This window comes from Sapajus apella, unplaced genomic scaffold (assembly GCF_009761245.1).
Source record: "Sapajus apella isolate SASKATOON/1434 unplaced genomic scaffold, GSC_monkey_1.0 scaffold144, whole genome shotgun sequence".
Classification (NCBI taxonomy): Eukaryota; Metazoa; Chordata; class Mammalia; order Primates; family Cebidae; genus Sapajus; species Sapajus apella.
This window is the reverse complement of record NW_022437084.1, coordinates 386593-412208: the sequence shown is the minus strand read 5'-3', so window position 1 is coordinate 412208 and position 25616 is coordinate 386593. Positions and strand designations below refer to the sequence as shown.

General features: G+C 43.4%; 2 protein-coding genes across 4 annotated transcripts in view; both read left to right on the top strand.

Annotated features, from left to right (window-relative positions):
* Positions 1 to 25616, top strand: part of LOC116540713 (zinc finger protein 480) — a 201146-nt gene that overhangs the window by 19532 nt on the left and 155998 nt on the right. For 2 of the 3 annotated variants that reach the window (XM_032264365.1, XM_032264364.1), the window contains one exon: positions 5533 to 7693. The exons of the other annotated variant lie outside the window; for it this stretch is intronic. In XM_032264365.1, coding sequence (XP_032120256.1) covers positions 5533 to 6812 — 1280 coding nt within the window. In that variant the 3' untranslated portion in view covers positions 6813 to 7693. Of the gene's footprint in view, positions 1 to 5532; positions 7694 to 25616 lie in introns of those variants that run through there. 3 annotated transcript variants of the gene reach the window in all.
* LOC116540719 (zinc finger protein 610) overlaps positions 16311 to 25616 on the top strand; it is a 19487-nt gene continuing 10181 nt past the window's right edge. Inside the window, exons 1-2 of the mRNA XM_032264381.1 lie at positions 16311 to 16579; positions 23902 to 24139. Coding sequence (XP_032120272.1) covers positions 24137 to 24139 — 3 coding nt within the window. The 5' untranslated portion in view covers positions 16311 to 16579; positions 23902 to 24136. The remainder of the gene's footprint in view (positions 16580 to 23901; positions 24140 to 25616) is intronic.

The following is a 25616-nucleotide window of genomic DNA, read 5'->3' as shown; positions in this document are numbered from 1 at the left end:
CAACTCATTTTCATTTGTAAACATTCATTAGTGCGTTTTATTTTCATTTTCATTTTTTGACACGGAGTCTCATTCTGTTGCCCAGGCTGGAGTGCAGTGGCACAATCTCAGCTCACTGCAATCTCTGCCACCCAGGTTCAAGTGAGTTTCTTGCCGCAGCCTCCCGAGTAGCTGGGATTACAGGCGCCTGCCACCGGCTAATTTTTGTGTTTTTAGTAGAGACAGGTTTCACCGTCTTGGCCAGGCTGGTGAACTTCTGACCTTGTGATCCACCTGCCTTGGCCTCCCAAAGTGCTGGGATTACAGGCGTGAGCCACCTCGTCTGGCAATTTTTGTATTTTTAACAGAGATTATTTTGCCATGTGGGCCAGGCTGGTCTTAAACTCCTGACCTCAAGTGATCTGCCCAAATTGGCCTCTTTAAAGTGCTGGATTACAGGCCTGAGCCACTGCGTCCTGCCTGTAACCATTCATTTGTAATGCCCTCTTTTCCATTTCTAATTTTAGATATTTGAATGTCATGCTTCGTGGTTTTTTGATTTTTTTTTTTTTTTTTTTTTCAGGGTATCTGCTAAGGGTTTGCCAGTCTTCTTATCATTCACAATATGAACCCTTGGCAGGGTGTGGTGGCCTGTGCCTGTGATCACAGCACTTTGGGAGGCTGAGGCAGGCAGATCACTTGAGGTCATGAGTTCAATACCAGCCTGGTCAACACAGTGAAATCCTGTCTCTATTAAAAATACAAAAAATTGGCTGGGCTGGCCAGGTGTGTTGGCTTACCCCTGTAATCCCAGCACTTTGGGAGGCCAAGGCAGGCAGATCACTCGAGGTCAGGAGTTTGAGACCAGCCTGGCCAACATGGGGAAACCCTTTCTCTACTAAAAATACAAAAATTATCCAGGTATGGTAGCGGGCATCTGTAATCCCAGCTACTTGGGAGGCTGAGGCAGGAGAAACACTTGAACCCAGGACGTGGAGGTTGCAGTGAGCAGAGATGGCCTCACTGCACTCCAGCCTGGATGACAGAGCCAGACTTTGTCTCAAAAAAAACAAAAACAAACAAAAAAATTAAAAAACCCAATAATATGAACCTTCAGTTTCATGACTTTCTCTAGTGCTTCTCTATTCTTTGTTTTTGAGTCTTTTTTTTTTTTTTTGGAGACGGAGTTTCGCTCTTGTTACCCAGGCTGGAGTGCAATGGCGCGGCCTCGGCTCACCGCAACCTCCGCCTCCTGGGTTCAGGCAATTCTCCTGCCTCAACCTCCTGAGTAGCTGGGATTACAGGCATGCGCCACCATGCCCAGCTAATGCTTTTTGTATTTTTAGTAGAGACGGGGTTTCACCATGTTGACCAGGATGGCCTCGATCTCTTGACCTCGTGATCCACCCGCCTCGGCCTCCCAAAGTGCTGGGATTACAGGCTTGAGCCACCGTGCCCGGCCGTGTTTTTGAGTCTTTAATTTTTCTTTCTGCTACCTTTGGGTTTAGTTTACTTCTTTTTTCTATCTTTTTTTTTTAAGACAGATTCTGGCTCTGTCGCCCAGGCTGGAGTGCAGTGGCACTGTCTCCGTTCACTGCAACCTCCCAATCCTGAGTTCAAGCAATTCTTCTGCCTCAGCCTCCTGAGTAGCTGGGACTATAGGCATGGGCCATCACACCCACCTAATTTTTCTAATTTTCACATTTTTAGTAGAGATGGGATTTCACCATATTGGTCAGGCTGGTCTTGAACTCCTGACCTTGTCATTCGCCCACCTTGGCCTCCCAGAGTGCTGGAATTACAGACTTGAGCAACCACACCTGGTCTGTTTACTTCATTGAGGTATAAGGTTAGGTTGTTCATATGTAATTTTTTATTTTTTCATTTTCTTTTTTTTTTTGAGATTGGGTCTTGTTCCGTCACTCAGGATGGAGTGCAGTGGTGCGATCATAGTTCACAGAAGCTTGGTACTCTAGGCATCAATTGATCCTCATGTATCAGCCTCCCAAGTAGCTGGAACTACAGGTGCACAGTTGTAGAGATGGAGTCTCACTTTGTTGTCCAGGCTGGTCTGCAACTGCTGTCTTCAAGCGGTTCTCTTGCCTTGACCTCCCAAAGTACTGGGATTACAGGTTTGAGCCACCGTGCCTGGCCATTTCTTTATTTCTAATGTAAGCTTACATTGTTATAATATCCTTCTCAGCATTGTTTTTGTTGTAGTTCCTATGTTCTGGTGTGTCATTTTTCTTTTCCTTTGTTTCAAGATATTTTCTAATTTCCTTCATGATTTCTGAATCGTTGGTTTTATGCATGTTGTTTAATTTGGACATACTTGTAGATTTTTCCATTTTTTCTCTTGCTGCTAATTCCTGGTTTTATTTCATCATGATAGGAATCATTTTATACTTTCCCACTTTTAAATTTTTTAAAAATTTGCTGCTTGTCTTAACATGACATGTATTCTAAAAATTGTGCTATAGGCATTTAGAAAATTTGTATTGTGCACTCGTAACATGCTGTGTTCAGTATACATCTGTCTTGTCTAATAGGCCCACTGTGATGATTTAGTCCTCTATTTATTCTTCTATCTGGTTCCATCCATTTTTGAAAATGGGATAGTAAAGTCCACTTGTATATTGTGGAGCTGTTTATTTCTCTTTTGAATTTTGTCAGTGTTTTCATTTTATATTTAGGCGCTGTGATGTTTGGTGCTTATGTATGTATAATTGTTATATCTTCTTGGTGAATTGAATCCTTCGTTGTCATCATAAGCTTTGTGTCTTATAACAGTTTTTGAGTAAAAGCATATTCTCTCTGATGTTAACATAAGCACCGCTGCTCTCTGCTGGTTACCATTTGCATGGAGTATCTTTTTCCATCCTTCCAATTTCAGCCAGTAAATGTCCTTACAGTTTAAGGACGTCGCTTGTGGATAAGATTTGGTTAGATTGTGGTTTTTTCTGATTACAAAATTAAGTCTTTAGATTTCAAGTACTGATAGAGAAGGCCTTAATTACTGTTGTCATTTAGTCACATAATATCTGTAGATCTTGTAGCATCTTACAAATTTTTCTCCTTCATTTCTCTCTTGCTGCCGTCTTGTGTGTGTGTGTGTGCGGGGGGGGGTGGTTTGTAGTGACATGCTTTGATTTTCATCTTGTTTCATTTTGTGTATATTCTTTTGGCTTTTTATTGTTTTTTTATTTTTTGAGACGGAGTCTTGCTCTGTCACCCAGGCTGCAGTGCAGTGGCATGATCTTAGCTCATTGCAACCTCTGCCTCCTGGGTTCAAGTGATTCTCCTGCCTCAGCCTCCTGAGTAGCTGGGACTACAGGCACATGCCACTATGCTAGGCTCATTTTTGTATTTTTAGTAGAGACGGAGTTTCGCCGTGTTGGCCAGGACGGTTTCAAACTCCTGACCTCAGGTGATCCACCCACCTCAGCCTCCGAAACTGCTGGGATTACAGGTGTGAGCCACCGTGCCCAGCCTCTGTTGTTTCTTTGTGTGTAGTTACCATTGCAGTTACATAAAACATTATACAGGTCAAACAATCCATTTTAAAAGGGTAACAGCTTGGCTGGGCACTGTCGCTCACTCCTGTAATCTAGCATTTTGAGAGGTTAAGGTAGGCGGATCACTTGAGGTCAGGAGTTTGAGACCAGTCTGGCCAACATGAGGAAACTCCAACCTACTCAGGAGGCTGAGGCAGGAGAATCGCTTGAACCTGGGATGCAGAGATTGCGGTGAGCTGAGATCGTGCCACCGCATTCCAGCCTGGGCAACAGAGTGAGACTCCATCTCAAAAAAAATTTTTTTTAATTAAATTTTAAAACATAAAGTATTAACAGCTTGACTTTGATTATGTGCACACAGCACTACTTTATGACTCTCTCTCACTTTATGTTGTTAATGGCAGAAATTGCTTCTGTATATGTTCTGTCCCCATAAACATACATTATAATTCTTCATAAGATTTTGTCTTTCACATGCTAGGGAAGAATTAAAAGCAAAGCTACAAATAAAAAGTGCAGTGATACATGTCTCTGTTTGATCATTTATTTACTTTTTTTTCATTTTGAGATGGAGTCTCACTATGTCACCCAGGCTGAGGTGCAGTGGTGCAATCTTGACTCACTGCAACCTCCGCCTCCCAGGTTCAAGTGATTTGCCTGCCTCAGCCTCCCGAGTAGCTGGGATTACAGGCATGCACCACCATGCAATTTCTGTATTTTTAGTAGAGATGGGGTTTCACCATGTTGGCCAGTCTCATCTCAAACTTCTGACCTCAAGCAGTCCGCCTGCCTCGGCCTCTCAGAGTGATGAGATTACATTTGTGAGCCACTGCACCTGGCCCATTTATTTACTTCAGTGGAGAATTTTATCTTCAAATTTGGGTTACCAGTACTATCTGGATTCCTTTTATTTTATTTTGAAGGACTCCCTGGAGCATTTCTTGTTGGACAGGTCTAGAGCACTAATGAACTTCCTTAGCTCTTCTTTATTGAGGAAAGTCTAAATTTCTCCTTTGTTTTTGCAGGTGCCTTTTGCTAAATACAGTATTCTTGGTTGTTTTTAAGCACTTTCTTTTTACTTTTTTTTTTTTTTTTTAAAGACGGGGTTTCACCATGTTGGTCAGGCTGGTTTTGAACTCCCGACCTCAGGTGATCCGCCCGCCTTGGCCTCCAAAGTGCTTGGATTACAGGCGTGAGCCACCATGCCTGGCCCAAGCACTTTGAATATATAATCTCACTGCCTTCTAGCATGCAAAGTTTCTGCTGGAAAAGTACATGGTCTTACACATTTTCCTCTAGATGGCAAATATCTTTTTTGTTGCTACTGTCAAGATTCTTCCCTGTCTTTGATGTTTGATAATTTGTTTATAATGTATCTCTGTCAAATATCTTTGGGTTAATTTTAATCCTAATAGTCAAGCTTCTTGAATTGTATATTCAGGTCTTTCTTCAGAACTGGGATTTGGACAATTATTTGGACATTATTTCTTCATTTGCTATTTCTAATCCTCTGTCTTCTCCTTATGAACCTCTAATAATTTGAATATTGTTTCACTTGAGAGCATCCAAAAACTTATTAGTGTTTGTTTACTTTTCTTCACTGTTTTTTGTTTTTGGTCTTTGGAGCTGATACCCCCCCCCCCCCCCACCCCACCCCGAAACGGAGTCTTGCCCTGTTGCCCAGGCTGGAGTGCAACGGCATGATCTCAATTTACAGGTGCATGCCCACTATGCCTTGCTAATTTTTGTATTTTTAGTAGAGACGGAGTTTCTCAGAAGTTTTCAATTCCTGTTCTGTTTCTCTGCTCATAATCCCTCCCAAACTCACCTATAATCCTCCTGACTCCTACAGATTTGTCAGCGCCGCAGGGCATCACCTTACCCTTTTCTGTTTTCAGCACTGCCAATGTGATGTACAAAGTATGCTGATATTTCTTACAGTGTTTGAGTCAGATGAGGCAGATTCTAGTTTTTTTCATCAGACTCTAAACATGCCAAAATTATGGATCTGAATTTCACTCTTTTCTTGTTTTTTTAGGGAGCAGCTGTGCACTGGGAGGCAATGCAGAAAACAAACAAATTAAAACACAGCTTGGAGTATCCTTTCACTTACATCTGTCCGAACTGGAGCTATTTCCAGATGAAAGGGTAATAAATGGATGTAATCAAGTTGAAAACTTTATCAACCACAGTTCCTCTGTTTCATCTCTTCAAGAAATTTCTTCCAGTGTCAAAACCCCTGTTTTTAATAGGAATGATTTTGATGATTCTTCATTCCTCCTGCAAGAACAGAAGGTACACATTAGTGAAAAACCTTATGAATGCAATGAGCATAGCAAAGTCTTTAGAGTGTCTTCCAGCCTGACTAACCATCAAGTAATCCATACCACAGAGAAACCTTACAAATGTAATGAATGTGGCAAGGTCTTTAGTCGTAATTCACACCTTGCAGAGCATTGGAGAATTCATACTGGAGAGAAGCCTTATAAATGTAATGACTGTGGCAAGGTTTTTAGTTACAATTCAAACTTTGCACGACATCAAAGAATTCATATCAGAGAGAAGCCTTATGAATGTAATGAATGTGGTAAAGTCTTCAGCAATAATTCTTACCTTGCACGGCATCAAAGAATTCATGCTGAAGAGAAACCTTACAAATGTAATGAATGTGGTAAGGGCTTCAGTCATAAGTCATCTCTAGCAAATCATTGGAGAATTTATACTGGAGAGAAGCCTTACAAATGTGATGAATGTGGCAAGGCCTTCTATAGAATTGCACTCCTTGTACGACATCAGAAAATTCATACTGGAGAAAAACCTTACAAATGTAACGAATGTGGTAAGGTCTTTATTCAAAATTCACACCTAGCACAACACTGGAGAATTCATACAGGAGAGAAACCTTACAAATGTAATGAATGTGGAAAACTATTTAATCAACTTTCAAATCTTGCACGACATCGAAGAATTCACACCGGAGAGAAGCCTTACAAATGTAATGAATGTGGTAAAGCATTTAGTGAGTATTCGGGCCTTACAGCCCATCTTGTAATCCACACCGGAGAGAAGCCTTACAAATGTAATGAATGCAGCAAGGCATTCAGACACAAGTTATCCTTAACCAATCATCAGAGAATTCATACTGGTGAAAGACCTTATAAATGTAATGAGTGTGGCAAGGTTTTCAATCGGATTGCACACCTTGCACGACATCGGAAAACTCACACGGGAGAGAAACCTTACAAATGTAATGAGTGTGATAAGGCCTTCACCCGCATTTCATACCTAGCACAACATTGGACGGTTCATATGGGATAGAAACTACACATGTAATAAATATGTCAAAGAATTTAGTGTGCACTCAAGCCTTGCTACCCATCTGTTATTCCATACTGGAAAGAAATTTGCAAATGTAAAAAATATGACAAGGTCTTCAAACACAACTTTTTCTAATAATTCATTAGAGAATATATACTGAAGAGACTTCACAATTGTAATGAATGTGTGGAAAAGTCTTCAACAAAATTTCACACCTTGCAAAAGGAGATCTAAAGAAAACAATCAGAAATGACAAAGGTGACATTACCACCAACCCCACAGAAATATGAAAAACCCTCAGAGATTACTATGAACACCTACAGGCACAAACTAGAAAACTTAGAAGAAATTGATAAATTGCTGGAAAGATATAACCCATCCAAGATTGAACCAAGAAAACATTTAAAATTTATTTGGAACCAGAAGAGCCCAACCTAAGAAGAAATTGCAATGCTGAACAGACCAATAGTGAGTTCCCAAATTGAATCAGGAATTGAAAAGCTATCAAAAAAGCTCTGGACCCGACAGATTTATAGTTGAATTCTACCAGATTATAAAGAAGAGCTGTTACCAATTGTACTGAAACTGTTCAAAACATAGATCCAGAGGGACTCCTATCTGATTATATGAGGCCAGCTTCGTTCTAATACCAAAACCTGACAGACCAATGAAAAAAGAAAACTTGAGGCCAGTATTCCTGGTTAATATAGGTGCAGAAATCCTCAACAAAATAATAGTAAACCAGATCCATCTGCACATCAAAAAGCTAATCCACCATGATCAAGCAGGCCTTACTGTTGGACTGCAAGTTTGGTTCAGCATACACAAATCAATTAATGTGATTCATCATATACACGGAAGTAAAAACAAAAACCACATGACCATGATCATCTCTTTATATGCAGAAAGGTTTTTATTACAATTCAACATCCTTTCATATTGAAAGCCCTCAACAAATTACACGTCAATGGAACATACTTCAATAAGAACCATCTATGATGGACCCACAGCCAACATAATACTGAATGGACAAAAGCTGGAAGCATTTCCCTTGAGAACTGTAACACAACAGGGATGACCATCTCACCACTTCTATTCAACATAGTACTGGAAGTCCTAAGCTGAGCAGTCAGGCAAGATAAAGAAAGAAAAGGCATATACAAATAGGAAGAGAGGAAGGCAGTTTCTCTTGTAGATGATATGATTCTATACTTAGAAAACCCGTAGTCTCTGCCCATAGGCTCCTAGATCTGATACCCAACTTCAAAAAAGTTTCAGGATACAAAATGTATATGCAAAAATTAGTTGCGTATTTATACACCAGTAATGTCCAAGCTATGAGCCAAATCAAGAACATGATCCCATTCACAGTAGCCACAAAAAGTATAAAACAGAAATACAGCTAACCAGGTAAGTGAACGATCTCTGCAATGAGAATTACAAAGCAGTGCTCAAAGAAATCAGAAACAACACAAATTGAAAATATTTCACGAACATGGATAGGAAAAATCGATATTATTTAAATACTGCCCAAAGCAATTTACAGAGTTAATGCTCTATCTATCAAACTACCAATGACATTTTTCACAGAATTAGAAGAAAGCATTCTAAAATGTATTTGGAGCCAGAAGAGCCCAACCTAAATAGCAAAAGCAATCCTTAAGCAAAAAGAGCAAAGTTTGAAGCATCACACTACCCAACATCAAACCATACTACAAGGTTACAGTAACTAAAACAGGATGGTACTGGTACAAAACCAGACACACAGATCAATGGAATAGCTTAGAGAATCCAGAAATAAAGGCATATACCTGCAATCATCTGATCCTCAACAAAGCTGACAAGCAATGAAATAAGAAGTTCATTCAGTAGATGGTGCTGGTGTAGATGATTAGCCATATGCAGAACATTGAAACTGGACCCCTGTTCTTCACAGTATACAAAAATTAACTCGATGGATTAAAGACTTAAGTATAAAACTACGAAATCCCTAGAAGAAAACCTAGGAAATGCCATTCCGGACATAAGCCTGGGAAAAGACTTGATGAAGACCTCAATTTTTTTTTTTTTTTTTTTTTTTATGATCCAGTAGAGTTTATTTTTTCATTCCAAAGTTAATTTATAAACAAGGTGGGGCACAGTGGCTCATGCCTACAATCCCAGCACTTTGAGAGGCTGAGGCAGGCAGATCATCTGAGGTCAGAAGTTAAAGACCAGCCAACCAACATGAAACTCTGTCTCTACTATAAATACAAAAAGTAGCCGGGCATGGTAGCTAGCACCTATAATCCAGCTGCTTGGAGGCTGAGGCAGGAGAATGGCTTGAACCCAGAAGATGGGGTTATAGTGAGCTGAGATAGCACCATTGCACTCCAGCCTGGGCAAAAGAGCAAGAGTCATTTCTAAGCTTCCAGGGGGTCCTGACGTCTTAGCTGTGGTTCTCCAGTACCAGCAGGTCACAAGGCCACAAGAGGCTGGGCCTCTAGTAGCAGAGGACAGAGAACAGCGAAGACAAGACCCAGAATTCTGCCTGTAGCAAGACACAAAGCCACTGCCATATCCCAGAAGACCCCAATTTTTGATGAAAACAAAAATTGACAGATGGGACCTAATTAAATAACTTTGGCACAGCAAAAAAAAAAGCTATTAACAGAATAAACAGACAGCCTACAGAATGGGAGAAAATGTTTACAAACTGCATCTGATGAAGATCTCTTCCAGAATCTCTAAAGAAAAATCACCAATGAAAACACAACCCCATTAAAAACTGGGCCAAGCACATAAATAGACGCTTCTCAAAAGAAGACATACATGCTGCCAATAAGCATATGAGAAAAATGGTTATTATCACTAATCATTAAGGAAATGCAGTCAAAGCCATAACGAGATACTGTCTCACATCTATCAGAATGAGTATATTAAAAAGTCAAAAAATAGATGCTGGTAAGCCTACAGAGAAAGGGAAATACTTATACACTGCTGGTGGGAATGTACATTAACTCAGCCAATGTGGAAAGCAGTACAGCGATTTCTCAAAGACTTAAAACCACATAGCATTCAACCCAGCATCCCATTACTGGGTTTATACCTAAAGGAATATAATCATTTTGCCATAAAGATATATACATGTGTATGTTAATTCATAATAGCAAAGACATGGAATCAACCTAAATGCCCAACACCAGACCAGATAAAGAAACTGTGGTATATATGCACCATGGAATACTATGCAGCTGTAAAAAAGAACAAAATTGTGTGCTTTACAGCAACATGGATGGAGCTGTGGCTATTATCCTAAGTGAATTAATGCAGGAACAGAAAATCAAATATCCCATGTTCTCACTTATAAGTGGGAGCTAAACATTGAATACACATGTACTCAAAGAAGGGAACAGTGGACACTGGAGCTTATTTAAGGGTGGAGGTTGGGAAGAGATGAAGATTTAATAACTACCTGTTGGGTATTATGCTGATTACTTGGTGATAAAATTATCTGTACACCTAACTTTTGCAACATACAGTTGAGTCATGTACACAAACTCCTTGAACCTAAAATAATAAAACATGAAAAACAAATCTCACACCTTGTAAAACATCAAGGAATTTATGTTGCACAGAAACCTTACAAATGTAATGACTATAGCAAAGCATCTAGTGTGCCTTCAAATCTTAACTATTCATCAGATAATCTGTAATACAGAGAAACCTTACAAATGTAATGGAAGTGGGGCTGGGCACAGTAGCTCACACCCGTAATCCCAGCACATTGGGAGGCCAAATCAGGTGGATCATCTGAGGTTAGGAGCTCAAGAGTAGCCTGGCCAACATGGCAAAACCCCATCTCTACTAAAAATACAAAATTAGCCGGGCATAGTGGCATGGCTGTAATCCCAGCTACTTGGAAGGCTGAGGCAGGAGAATCACTTGAACCCTGGAGGCAGAGGTTGTAGTAGGCTGAAATCACGCCATTGCACAAGAGTGAAAAATCCGTATATTTAAAAAAAAAAAAAATAGGAACTTTAAATGAAAGTTGCCAGGAAAAAACAATAACAACAAAGCTAGGAACAAAGTGCACCGGTACAAGGCACCATGACTGGAACTTCCAGAACCGGAAGTTACTCTGGGTGAGGCAGTGTGAGCACGTGGCGGGTGAATGTGGAGGCCGAGGACTCGCTGCACACTACTGTAGGTTTTAGAAACACTGGACACGGCCGGGCGCGGTGGCTCAAGCCTATAATCCTAGCACTTTGGGAGGCCGAGGCGGGTGGATCACGAGGTCAAGAGATTGAGACCATCCTGGTCAACAAGGTGAAACCTCGTCTCTACTAAAAATACAAAAATTAGCTGGGCATGATGGTGCGTGCCTGTAGTCCCAGCTACTCGGGAGGCTGAGGCAGGAGAATTGCTTGAACCCGGGAGGCAGAGGTTGCAGTGAGCCGAGATCGTGCCATTGCACTCCAGTCTGGGCAACAACAGCGAAACTCCGTCTCAAAAAAAAAAATAAATAAAATAGAAACGCTGGACACTTGGGCTACCCTAAATTTATTTTTTAAAAATAAGATAATTGTGCTGTGATGTTACCACGGCTGCAGTGTCACTAGGCAGTAGGAATTTTTTTTGCTCCATTGTAATCTTACGGTACCACCGTTGTATATGTGGTCAGTAGTTGACCAAAACATCGTTATATAGCGCATGACTACTTATTTTCACTGGCGTCCTTTGCCATTTTAAAGTGATGGAGAGGCCGGGCGCGGTGGCTCACGCCTGTAATCCTAGCACTTTGGGAGGCCGAGGTGGGTGGATCACCTGAGGTGAGGAGTTCAAGACCAGCCTGGCCATCATGGTGAAACCCCATCTTTAAAAAAATTAATTAATTAATTAAATAAAATAAAAATAAAGTGATGGAGATCTTTGCACCATAATATGGTAGGCTAAGTAATGGGTTTCTGAAACATGTTAAGAGACAAAATACTGTAGGACTGAGGTTAAATTATTACTGATTACATATCATATGATGGATTAATAATGAGGGCACATGGCAGGACTTGGTGGCTCAAGCCTATAATCCCAGCACTTTGGAAGGCTGAGGCAAGTGGATCACCTGAGGTCAGGAGTTCAAGACCAGCCTGACCAACATGGTGAAACACTGTCTCTATTAAAAAAAATTTTTTTGGGGGGCCGGGCATGGTGGCTCACGCCTGTAATCCCAGCACTTTGGGAGACCGAGGCGGGTGGATCACGAGGTCAAGAGATCGAGACCATCCTGGTCAACATGGTGAAACCCCGTCTCTACTAAAAATACAAAAAAATCAGCTGGGCATGGTGGCGCGTGCCTGTAATCCCAGCTGCTCAGGAGGCTGAGGCAGGAGAATTGCCTGAACCCAGGAGGCGGAGACTGCGGTGAGCCGAGATCGCGCCATTGCACTCCAGCCTGGGTAACGAGCGAAACTCCGTCTCAAAAAAAAAAAACAAAAAAACTTTTTTTTAAATAATGAAGGCACATTAAATCTAGGAATAACGTAATTACTGACATTGAAGAAAAGACAAACACTAAAAGGGTCATTGAGACAGGGTCTTGCTCCGTGGCCCAGGCTGGAACACAGTGGCATGAACACAGCTCACTGTTGCTTCAACCTCCCAGATTCCAGCAATTCTCCCATCTCAGCCTCCAAGTAGCAGGGAACACAGCCACGCACCACCATGTCTGGCTACTATTTATTTAGTAGAGACAGAGTGTTGTTCTGTTGCCCAGGCTGGTTTTGAACTCCTGGGTTCACGGGAGCCTCCCACCTTGGTCTCCCAAATGCTCGGATTACAGGTGTGGTGACACCCATCCACCATTTCTTTTTCCTTTTTAACAGAACTGTCACAAGCTGCATCTGCACCCGAAAACTGCCAATCCTCAGATTTTTTTTCATATGAGACTTATCATAATGTCAACTTTTCCACAAACAGATATTGCCTAAGGCCAAGAGGGATCATAGTTTCACTATAATCAGCAGACCACAGATTTTTTATTTATTATTATTATTATTTTTTATTTTATTTTTTATTTTTTTGGGGGACGGAGTTTCGCTCTCGTTACCCAGGCCGGAGTGCAATGGCACGATCTCGGCTCACCGCAACCTCCGCCTCCTGGGTTCAGGCAATTCTCCTTCCTCAGCCTCCTGAGTAGCTGGGATTACAGGCACGTGCCACCATGCCCAGCTAATGTTTTGTATTTTTAGTAGAGACGGGGTTTCACCATGTTGACCAGGATGGTCTCAATCTCTTGACCTCGTGATCCACCCGCCTTGGCCTCCCAAAGTGCTGGGATTACAGGCTTGAGCCACCGCGCCCAGCCCAGACCACAGATATTTTCTGTGGATAGTGCTGTGTCCATGAAGCACATAATGTGCCCAGTTTTCAGAAAAAAAAAGTTATTTATATTTTATCCATTGCCTCTCAGACACTCAGCTTCTTGATAGAACTGTCACACAGTTCTATTCATTCATCATGACATGAAAAGAGGCTTTACACCGACACCTCTGTTATCCTGAAAATAGTGTAATTTTTGTAGGCTGGATAAACTTCACGACTATAATTGAAGTGTGATTTAAATATCAGATAATAGTAATAGGATATAACATCAACTGTTACCACAAGTGTGGATTACATTAAATTACAGTCAGAGGCAGCAGGATTTGTATAGAGTGTATATGACCAAATGCTCCAGGAGTTATTTCAGCGACTCATTGGGACATTGCTGTGGACCAGTTTTTATGAAGAAGAATTTTCTGACATAAGCACTTCTCCAGACTCCTGAAGCCCTCCTTCCCTTCACAGATGCGCCTCTCAGAATAAAATAGAACATATTCACCAGACCTCCTCCTGCCCCCAGGACGGTGGGCTCAGTGTGAGGTTACCACAGCCAGTGTATCTGTGAGAGGGAGACAGTCAGACCCTGAGTTAAAGGCCTGTGATTCTGTGACTTCACCTCCCTGAAGAACGACAGTTATACTTTACCTTTAGCATAGTGGCAGTGCGTGCTAGGGAAGTCAAAAATAATTTTTCTAATAATTTGTCTCAGTCCTCAGTTACCAGAAACAATTACAGTATCGAGTGAGCATCTTCCATCTGCAGTATTTGGAAGGATTTTTTATTTCCATGGACCCTGGAAGCAGATGGGGGCTCACATGGAGAGTGCGGGACATGTGGAGGTTTGAGCCACAAGAGATTCTCCGCTAAGTGTACCTCTCACGGGACCTTCTGCTTCCTTAAGTTTTGCTCAGAATCTGACTTTTTCCTGCCTCAGAACCATATGCTCCCAGACCCCTTCTAGATTATGGAAGACAAATGGGATACCATGAAGAGACCGAGAAGGATCTATTAATGAACTAAGAGTGAGAGGAAGAATGTGATGTCAATAATTGATAGTTTGAACCATTAAATGGCACTTTCTGATATGCATGAATGATTAAATAAATAAGTAATTGGGAGAGAAGAGACCTAGCTTCTATGCAGAAGAATTCCAAATAACTCTTGTAGACACTTGGTGGAATACATGTAACTCCCAACTCCACGAATACAGGCTGCACACAGCTGCTTCCTTTTAAACAGTAGAGTGTAACAAGTGAATGAGGGGAACTTCTGGCTGACAAACCTGACAGACAGCCTCAGGTGATCAAGGTCAGCATCCACAGGGGATTAAGTCACGTTAACAGTGTGCACCTTTGATAGAATGTGATAAAAATGGCTCTTCTCCTTCGTCTTTCTACCCAACATACCTGACCTTTGTCTAACCATGGGAAACATCAGACGCATCCCAACAGAGTGGCAGTCCCCAATAGCACATCAATGGCCTGCTGTACCTAACCAGGACTCCTCAAAGCTGACCAGGTTATACAAAACAAGGACTCAGAGCCAACGGGAGCCTAAAGACACATAATGCCTAAACGTAATGTGGTGGCCCGCATAGGATCCAGGCAAAGTGTTGAGTACCAGCCCCAACCCTGTTTGTAGGTGCCCAAGCCCCAGCACTGACAAGGGATTAAGAAAGGAAATAAAGGGCCGGGCGTGGTGGCTCACGCCTGTAATCCAAGCACTTTGGAGGCCAAAGCGGGCGGACCACCTGAGGTCAGGAGTTCAAGACCATCCTGACCAACAAGGTGAAACCCCGTCTTTAAGAAAAAAAAAAAAAAAAAAAAAAAAAAAGGAAATAAAGACAAAGAGTTCAAAGAGTGGGTCCAGGGAACCAATGTAACATACGAGGACCACGTTGGCCCCGAGTTCTGGTTTCCACAGGTTTTTATTAGGTGTACACACTCGTTAGTTGAGGGGTGGAAAGCAGGGGGTGGTTATCAGGGGAGGCCTTGAAACTATCTGGGGAGGCCTTGAAACTGTTGTGGGGCAAGATAGCCACGGGGAGAAGCGTGCATCATTAGAATACAGTGGGTGGTTCTTCTGAGAGGAGCTAATCTAGTACACCACGTTTTACCACTGATCGTTATTAATAATGCAGCTGCAGCTGAACACAGATGGTAGGGCGCCACCAGTTCTGACCACACACGATGCATCAAGGGGCTTTTTTTTTTTTTTTTTTTTAATGAGACAGAGTTTCGCTCTTGTTACCCAGGCTGGAGTGCAGTAGCGTGATCTCGGCTCACCGCAACCTCCGCCTCCCGGTTCAAGCGATTCTCCTGCCTCAGCCTCCCCAGAAGCTGGGACTACAGGCGCGCGCCACGACGCCCAGCTAATTTTTTTTTGTATTTTTAGTAGAGACGGGGTTTCACCGTGTTGACCAGGATGGTCTCGACCTCTTGACCTCGTGATCCACCCGCCTCGGCCTCCCAAAGTGCTGGGATTATAGGTGTGAGCCACCGCTCCCGGCCCTGCATCAAGGGGCTTTTATCTCCCGAGCACTGTGGACATAGGGCAACTGAGATTACCCCATATTCTGACAACAGAGGCAGAGCAGGAGGTGTTGCACTACCTCCGCCCGCAACGCCTTCCTGCCCTGCCAGCTCCCATCTGCAAAGACCCTCCTGGATCTTGTGAGCAGAGGTCGCCGACCTTTCCCGAGTGCTACACAAGCCCTGTTTACAAGACCCCTGTGCAGACCTCATGTTGGAAGGGAGTTCGTGGGACCAAGGCAGTGCTTTCCTGCCCTGCAGCCACACCGCGGATGTGCCATGGTTAACGGGGCGCTCTCAGACGGTCTAACTTTAGGCCTCCCATTGCCGCTTCTGCGCGTGCTTTTACAAGCTAACAAGCTGTTCTCTTGTGCTGTGCTTTTCATTCACTATTGTTTATTTCAGGGTATAAACTTCAGTGTACCCAGAGCTCTATAAGCTAATAAGCATATCAAACTTATATTTGTTTAATCAGCCATAGTAGAGACAGCATGTCTGCCCCTGGTCATCTGAGCCCACAGAAAAAGAACTCCGGGTTTTGCAGGCAGTCTGTGGAGGGACGCCCCGGCCCCGCCCCTTCGCGTCCCGCGACCTCGGTTGCGCGCGCAGTTTTTTGCCGACCCGGAAACAGATCCCGTGGTTCGAAGGTCGTGCCGTAGCGCGGCGGTTTCCTTTTGTTTGGATTCGGTCTGGGATTCCCAGCTCCCCCGCTGTTCTGTACGGGGATCTGTGGGCCGACGAAGACCTTGAAATCTCCGCATCTCCATTCACCCCGTGTCAATTCAGGAGTCTCTGTGAGGGTCCGGCGGTCGCTTCCTCGTGTGTTAAAATCGCTCGGCGACGGGTCCTGTTCCCGGTCGTTCTGCCTTGGGCCAGGTAAACTCGGATTTTCGAGACTTCTTTCCGTAGGGAGAGCAGAGAGGAAGCCGAGACAGGGACGGCAAGAAACGGGCAGCCGTTTATGGAAATTGGGGACAAAGATGGGACACGAAGAGGAACTAGGGGTAAAACAACTTGCCGTAATGGAGCAGAACACGTGGAAGAGAAGGAACAGAGGGAAGAGGGGGAGAAACAGCAGGACAGGAAAAGGTCCGGAAAATGAAGTGAAGAAAGGCGGGAGAAAGCAGGTGAGAATGAGAAAGATGTGCACAGTGAGGGAGGGAAACATGCTCATGACAGGAGATAGGGACCCTGAGTGCAGGTGAGTGAAGAGTTGATTGAATATTACGATTAGGAGGCCGTGCGCTGTGGCTCAAGACTATAATCTTGTAAATATAAAATTTATTTTAAAAATACAGGTGAAGATGAGACTTGCAAAGTTCCTGCCTATAAGGCAAGTGCATTTTGCAATTCTTGGCATCACAGGTTAGCTTCCATTCACAATCCCTATTCAGCCATAGGTCAGTGACTTGCCTCATTCAGGTGTAGGTGAGTGTGTAAGATAGAAGGGAAAACCAAAGTGTTTTTCCTACTCTGACAATCAACACAACAGTGAACAACCAACACACAATGCCACATCTCTGGTCACCAAAATGTGTGGGGATTATCTCCCACCAACAAGCAATTCATCAGACACCACCTGGGTATTCTGTAATTTAACTCAGTTTCACACTTAGCACTCTGTATGTGGAGTTAGCATCAGATTCTACAGGTTGAGAGCTCCGTTCCACAAGACTGCTCCCACGTCAAGTGCCACTTGCAAGTCTTGGGTTGGGACCACAGCCTTATGACCAATCAACCAACTATAAACTGGGGAATTTTGCTCACATTTTGTGAATTTGCTAGAGTGGTTCACAGAACTTAGGGAAATTTTTCGCTTAGTTTCATCTCTGTTACAAACAATATTACAGGGGATACAGATGAACAGCCAGATGGAAGAGCCTTCCTAGTAAACTAATCAAAATGAGGGGCTTTTGGACCAGGCATAGTGGCTCTCACCTGTAATTCCAGCGCTTTGGAAAGCCAAGGCGGGCAGATCACTTAAGGTCAGGAGTTCATGACCAGCCTGGCCAACATGGTGAAAACCCATCTCTACTAAAAATACAAACATTAGCTGGGCATGGTGGCATATGCTTGTGGTCCCAGCTACTTGACTGAGGCACAAGAATCTCTTGATCCCAAAAGGTGGAGGTTGTAGTGAACTAGGGTCGTGCCACTGCACTCTAACCTGGGCAACAGCAAGACTCTGTCTCAAAAAAAAGCAGAGGCTCTTGGAAACCATGCTTTTGTTGTTGTTGCCCAGGCTGGACTACAATGGCACAATATCTCAGCTCACCACAACCTCTGCCTCTCGGGTTCAAGTGATTCTGCTGCCTCAGCTTCCCCAGTAACTGATATTACAGGCACGCACCACCATGCCTGGCTAATTTTGTATTTTTAGTAAAGGTGGGATTTCTCCATGTTGGTCAGCCTGGTCTCAAACTCCCAACCTCAGGTGATCCACCCGCCTCGGCCTCCCAAAGTGCTGATATTACAGGAGTGAGCCAGTGTGTCCAGTCAGAAACCATGCTTTATTTATTTATTTATTTATTTATTTTTTTTAAATAGAGACGTGGTTTCACCATGTTGGCCAGATGGTCTCGAACTCCGGACCTCAAGTGATCCGGCCCGCCTCGGCCTCCCAAAGTGCTGGGATTACAGGCGTGAGCTTTTTATCTGCATCTAAACTGAGGGGCGGTCTTGTGGGACTGCATCTTTAACCTGTGGGATCTTTGCCTGCCTCCAGGTAGACGGTATCAAAATTGAGTTAACTTGTGGGATACACAACTGTGAGTGTACCACAGAACTGGTCAGCATGGGCTGGACGTGATGGCTTACACCTGTAATCCCAACACTTTGGAGGCTGAGGTGGGCGGATCATTTGAGGTCAGGAGTTCGAGATCAGCCTGGCCAACACGACAAAACCTCGTCTCTACTAAAACTACAAAAATTAGCTGGACATGATGGCACGTGCCTGTGATCCCAGTTTCTCGGGAGTCTGGGGCAGGAGAATCACTTGAACCCAGGAGGTGGTGGTTGCGGTGAGCCAAGACTGCACCTCTGCATTCCAGCCTAGGCAACTGTGACACTCCATCTCAGCCATGGGGGAAAACACATTGTGGTAACAAGAGGTGTAGTATTCTGTGCTGAATATGAGTGTAGTAAACAGCTTGGTTTTTCTTCTTACCTCAACCAGTAAAGGACTTGGTGCATCCACTTGTCTGAGGGCCTGTGATATCTACTCAGTAGCGATGCGGAATGATCTGTCCCTGCCCCTGGCTGCTGCTGATCCTGAGATTGTCCACCATGTGCCAGCCCCACTCACAGTCTCAGAGTGGGATGACATGCTTCCTCTAAGGTGTTACTAAATTTTTTGTCTACGAAATTATTTTTTATTTTTATTTTTTTGAGATGCAGTCTTGCTCTGTCACCAGGCTGGAGTGTAGTGGTGCAATCTCAGCACACTGCAACCTCTGCCCCCAGGTTCAAGTGATTCTCCTGCCTCAGCCTCCCAAGTAGCTGGGACTACAGGGGTGCGCCACCACGCCTGGCTAATTTGTGTATTTTTAGTAGAGACGGGATTTCGCCATGTTGGTCAGGCTGATCTTGAACTCCTGACCTCAGGTGATCCACCTGCCTCAGCCTCCCAAAATGCTGGGATTACAGGTGTGAGCCAGGAAAATTATTTTGATCGGCATTCTGAAATGGAGGTATTATCCATTAAAACACACACACACTCACATACTCACTAAAGCCTTTATTTTCTTTCCTTTCTTCAATCTTTAAGAAAAAAATTACTGTATTTACTACATTTCTCCCTGCAGGAAGTACCCCTCTTGCACGCTGTATTTTAGAGCATAGTACACTAAAATCTTGTTTATAGCTTGTCTTCAATTCTTGCCTCCAGTTCTTGGTTGACTCCATCCAATCAAGTTATCACATCTACCATTCCAGTGCTCCTTTATCTGAGTCACCAGTGACCTATCTGTTTCCAAATTTATTTATTTATTTATTTATTTATTTAAAAGACGGGGTTTCACCATGTCGGTCAGGCTGGTCTCGAACTCCCGACCTCAGGTGATCTGCCCGCCTTGGCCTCCAAAGTGCTTGGATTCCAGGCGTGAGCCACCACGCCCAGCCTAAATTTATTTTTAATTAATTATTTATTTTATAACGGATGAGGTCTCCCTCTTTTGCACAGGCTGGAGTGCAGTGAGGCAATCATAGCTCACTGTAACCTCGAACTCCTAGGCTCAAGTGATCCTCCTGCCTCAGTCTCCTCAATAGGCAGGACTACAGGCATGCACCACTATGCCTGGATAATATTTTTATTTATTTATTTATTGAGGTGGAGTCTTGCTCTGTCTCCAGGCTGGAATGCAGTGGCACCATCTCGGCTCACTGCAACCTCTGCCTCCCAGGTTCAAGCAATTCTCCTGCCTCAACCTCCCGAGTAGCTGGGATTACAGGCACACATCACCACGCCCAGCTAATTTTTGTATATTTAGTACAGACGGGGTTTCGCAATGTTGGCCAGGATGGTCTCGATCTCTTGACCTTATGATCCACTCACATCGGCTTCCCAAAGTGCTGGATTTTCAGGCATGAACCACCATGTCCAGCCTGGTTTGTTTATTTTGGAGACAGGGTCTGACTCTATCTCTGGGGTTGGAGTGCAATGGCATGATCACAGCTCACTGCAGCCTGGACCTCCTGGGCTCACAATTCGCCCACCGTAGCTTTCCGAATATTGGGACTACAGGTGCATGCCAGTTTGCCTCTAATATTTTTTTTTTGTAGGGTCGGGGTCTTGCCATGTTGCCTAGGCTAGTCTCGATTTCCTGGGCCAAATCGATTCTCCCATCTCAGCCACCCGAGTAGCTGGGACTTCAAGTGTGTGCCACTGTGCCATGCTAATATTTTGAGTAGAGTTGGGGTCTTGCTATGTTGCCCAGACTGGTTTAAAACTCCTGAGCTCAAGTCATTTTCCCACCTCAGCCTCCCAAAATGTACCCAGATGGAGGCATCATTCATTCAAATGCATTCCTACACAAAATAAAAGTTTTATTTTCCTTCTACTCTTCTATCTTTAAAACAAAAAATATTACATTAACCACATTTCTTCTTCTAGAAAGTACCCCTCTTTTGTGCTCCCAAAGCTCCGGAATTAAAGGGATGAGCCGCTGCATCAGGCTTAATACAGTTTGTAAAAATTTTTTTTTGAAACAGAGGCTCGTTCTGTTGCCTAGGCTGGAGTACAGTGGCATGATCTCGGCTCACTGCAACCTCCACTTCCTTGGTTCAAGTGATTCTCCTACCTCAGCCTCCTGAGTAGCTGGGATTACAGGCATACGCCACCATATCCCGCGAGTTTTTTGTATTTTTAGTAGAGACGGGGTTTCACCATGTTGACCAGGATGGTCTCGATCTCTTGACCTCGTGATCCACCCGCCTCGGCCTCCCAAAGTGCTGGGATTACAGGCTTGAGCCACCGCGCCCGGCCATCCCGCGAGTTTTATGTATTTTTCATAGAGATGGAGTTTCACCATGTTGCCCAGGCTGGTCTTGAACTAATGAGCTCAGCCAGTCTGCCTACCTTGGCTTCCCAAAGTGCTAGAATTACAGATGAGAGCTTCTGCACCCGGCCAGTCCCACTCTAATTTGCCCAGGAATTGAATCGTCTGTTTTTCCAGTATGTTTAAGTCATACAGTCATCCCTCAATATCAAAGGGACTGTTTCCACAACCCCTGAGGATACCAAAATCAGGTGATCTTCAAGTCCCTTATGTAAAGTTGGGTACTACAGTCATACACTGCATAATGACATTTTGGTCAACAAGCAGATCTATGATGGTGGTTCCGTAAGATTACACTGGAGCTGAAAAATTCCTGTTGCCTAGCTACATCAGAGCAGTCATGACGTCATAGTCTAGTGCATTCCTTGTGTCTGTGATGATGCTGGAGTAAACAAACCTAGGTTGTTACCAGACAGCTTTAACCTGGGTGTGGGTGAGGATGACATTGCGATGGTCCTAGAGGGGGTTCATGAGAAATAAGCGAGTAAGTTGTTGAAACTGATACAAGAACACGTAGCTGAAGAAGAGGTAAGCGGGTAGGAAAGTGAAGGAGAAGAGAAAAAAAAAATCCAGGAACTTTCACAGTGAAGGGTTTAGCAGAAACTTGTACAGACCTCAACAAGCTTCTTAAAAAGTTTGAAAACATGAACTTCAACACCAAAAGGTGTTTATTTATAATTACATATTTATTTTGAGACAGAGTTTTGCTTTGTCCCCCAGCTTGGAGTGCAGTGGCGCGATCTTGGCTTACTGCAACTTCCACCTCGTGGGTTCAAGCCGTTCTCCTGCCTCAGCCTCCTGAGTAGCTGGGATTATAGGCGCCTGCCACTACGCCCAGTTAATGTTTGTGTTTTTAGTAGAGACATTTCACCATTTTGGCCAGGCTAGTCTCGAACTCCTAGACTTGTGTGATCTGCCTGCCTCAGCCTCCCAAAGTTCTGGGATTATAGGTGTGGACCACCGCGCCCAACCTCAAAAGGTGTTTATTAATAGGAAAGTTCATGGTTCATTATCTGCTCACAAGAACATTTAGGAAGAAAAAATAAGCAAGCAAATCACTGCAGATATTTTTCTTCCTTTGTCTATTGTTTCCCAATCTGCTGACTTTCAGATTCACGGCTCAGACGAACTGAAAAGAGTGCCTACTCAGCTGGAAGAGCCTCAGGCAAGTTCTTCAAGAGGTATCCAGAAGAAGGCTTTGTCATCCCAGGAGATGACAGCGCCATACATGTTATTGCCCCTGAGGACCTTCCATTGCGACAGGATGTGGCACTGGAAGACAGTGACATTGATGATCCTGGCCCTGTGTAGGCATTAGGCTAATGTATGTGTTTGTGTCCTGGTTGTTGAGACCAGGACACAAACTTGAAACTCTTTAAAAGAGTTTAAAGGGGGAAAATGAATTTTAAATGAGAAAAAATTTTTTTTAATATTTTATTTTAAAAAAGTTTAAAAGGGATGGCCGGGCGCGGTGGCTCAAGCCTGTAATCCCAGCACTTTGGGAGGCTGAGGCGGTGGATCATGAGGTCAAGAGATCGAGACCATCCTGGTCAACATGGTGAAACCCCGTCTCTACTAAAAATACAAAACATTAGCTGGGCATGGTGGCAACTGCTTGTAATCCCAGCTACTCAGGAGGCTGAGGCAGGAGAATTGCCTGAACCCAGGAGGAGGATGTTGCGGTGAGCCAAGATCGCGCCATTGCACTCCAGCCTGGGTAACAAGAGCGAAACTCCGTCTCAAAAAAAAAAAAAAAGAAAAAAGTTTAAAAGGGGAAAATAAATTTTAAAAGACAAAATATTTTTGTACAGCCATACAATGTCTGTTTTAAGCTAAATGTTATTGTAAAAGGTAAAAAGTTAAATTTAGAAGTTTAGAAAGTCAAAAATTGACGGTAAGCTAAGGTTAATTTGTTATTGAGAAAAAACATGTTAGTATAGCCTAAATATACAGTAAGTATGTATGCATGTATATATTTTTATTTTTTAGCTCTTTTTTTTTTTTTTTTTTTTTTTTCTTGAGATGGAGTTTCGCTCTTGTTGCCCAGGCTGGAGTGCAATGGCGCGATCTCGGCTCACCGCAACCTCCGCCTCCTGGGTTCAGGCAATTCTCCTGCCTTAGCCTCCTGAGTAGCTGGGATTACAGGCACGTGCCACCATGCCCAGCTAATTTTTTGTAGTTTTTAGTAGAGACGGGGTTTCACCATGTTGACCAGGATGGTCTCGATCTCTTGACCTCGTGATCCACCCGTCTCGGCCTCCCAAAGTGCTGGGATTACAGGCTTGAGCCATCGCGCCCGGTTTGTTTTTTTTTTAAAAAGGGGGTTTCACCATGTTAGACAGGCTGGTCTTGAACTCCCTACCTCAGGTGATCCGCCCGCCTTGGCCTCCAAAGTGCTTGGATTACAGGCGTGAGCCACCGGGCCTGGCATATTTTTTAGCTCTTATACAGAAGAATGTATGTATTTATTTTTGAGACAGGCTGTCACACTGCCGCCCAGGCTGGAGTGCAATGGTGTGATCCTGGCTCACTGCAGCCTCAACCTCCTACGTTCAGAGGATCGTCCCACCAGACTCCTGGTTAGCTGGGATTAGAGTTGTGTTGCACCATTCCTCAACTTATTTTTGTATTTGTTTTTTGTAGGCACAGGAGTCTCGCCATGTTGCGCAAACTGGTCTTGAACTTCTGGGCTCAAACAATCTGCTTGCCTCGTTCTCCAGACGTGCTGGGATTATAAGTGTGAGCCACCACATGTGGCTGAGTATTCAGTATTTATAAAATCCACAGTAGTACACAGTTGTGTCCTAGGCCATCACATTCCGTCACCACACACTCACTGACTCATCCAGAGCAATTTCTAGCTCTGCAAGCTCCATTCATGGTAAGTGCCCTATACAGATGTACCATTTTTTAAACATTTATATCATATTATGACTGTACCTTTTCTAGGTTGAGACATATTTTTATTTACAAGTACATACCATTGTGTCACAGTTGGCTATAGTATTCGGTACATAACATGATGTATAGATTTTTAACAATAGGTTACACCATATACTCTAGATGTGTAGTAGGCTATACCATCGTGGCTTATGTAAGTGCAGTCAATAATGAAATGGTCTGAAAATACATTTCTCAAAACAAGTCCCGTTACTAAGCAATGCATGGCTGTATTTGCATTTAAACTGCACACATCCTTCTATATACTTTAAATCATCTCTTGATTACTTATAGATTAATGAAACTTATAATGGATTACTTAAAATGGATTAATGAAATTTACAAATGCTATATAAATAGTTGTTATACTTTGTTGTTTTCTTCTATTATATTACTTGCTTTTTTTTTGCCTTTTGAGACAGAGTCTCTCTCTGTCGTCTAGGCTGGAGTGCAGTGGCACGATCTCAGTTCACCACAACCTCCGCCTCCTGGGTTCAAACGATTCTCCTGCCTCAGCCTCCTGAGTAGCTGGGACTATAGGCGCGCTACCACTCCTGGCTAATTTTTGTATTTTTAGTAGAGATGGGGTTTGAGCGTGTTAGCCAGGATGGTCTCGATCTGCTGACCTAGTGATCTGCCCTCTTGGCCTCCTGAAGTGCTGGGATTACAGGCGTGAGCCACCATGCCAGGCCTTGTATTAGTTAATATGCTAAAATAGCATTCTGTTTTGGTTACAGGCCTGTCATTCCTTAGTTCTAACAGATCCTGCTTTTTCCTGCCTCCTACCCACACTTTTTTTTTTTTTTCTGTTTTTTTTCCTCTGCTTCTGGTCCCTGCTCAGGCCTCCTGTGCAGTGGTGATTGTAGCACAGACCAGTGCCCTTTTCCTTGCCTTAAATTAGAAGAAATGGATCCCATGTTTACTGTTGATAATGATGTTTTTTGAGATCTTGTTTAATATCATGTTTTTTCCAATTTCATTCTTGGCTTGAGTATTAATTATCTAGTAATTTCTTAGCTATGTGCTGCTTAGATATTTCCTATGACCTTTGTTCGTTTGTTTGTTTGTTTTTTGAGATGGGGTTTCACTCATATTGCCCAGGCTAGAGTGCAATGGTGCGATCTTGGCTCACTGCAACCTCTGCCTCCTGGGTTCAAGTGATTCTCCTGCCTCAGCCTCCAGAGTAGCCGGAATTATAGGCACCTGCCACCATGCATGGCTAATTTTTTTTTAATTTGGGGTTTTCACCATGTTGATCAGGCCGGTCTCAAACTCTAGACCTCAGGTGATCCACTCCCCTTGGCCTCCCAAAGTGCTGGAATTACAGGGTTGCCTGGCCTATTTGTTAAATCAATGTATAATATTCTTAATTTTCTGTCATATGTCACTGCTTTATTAACAAAATAAATCAGTAAACT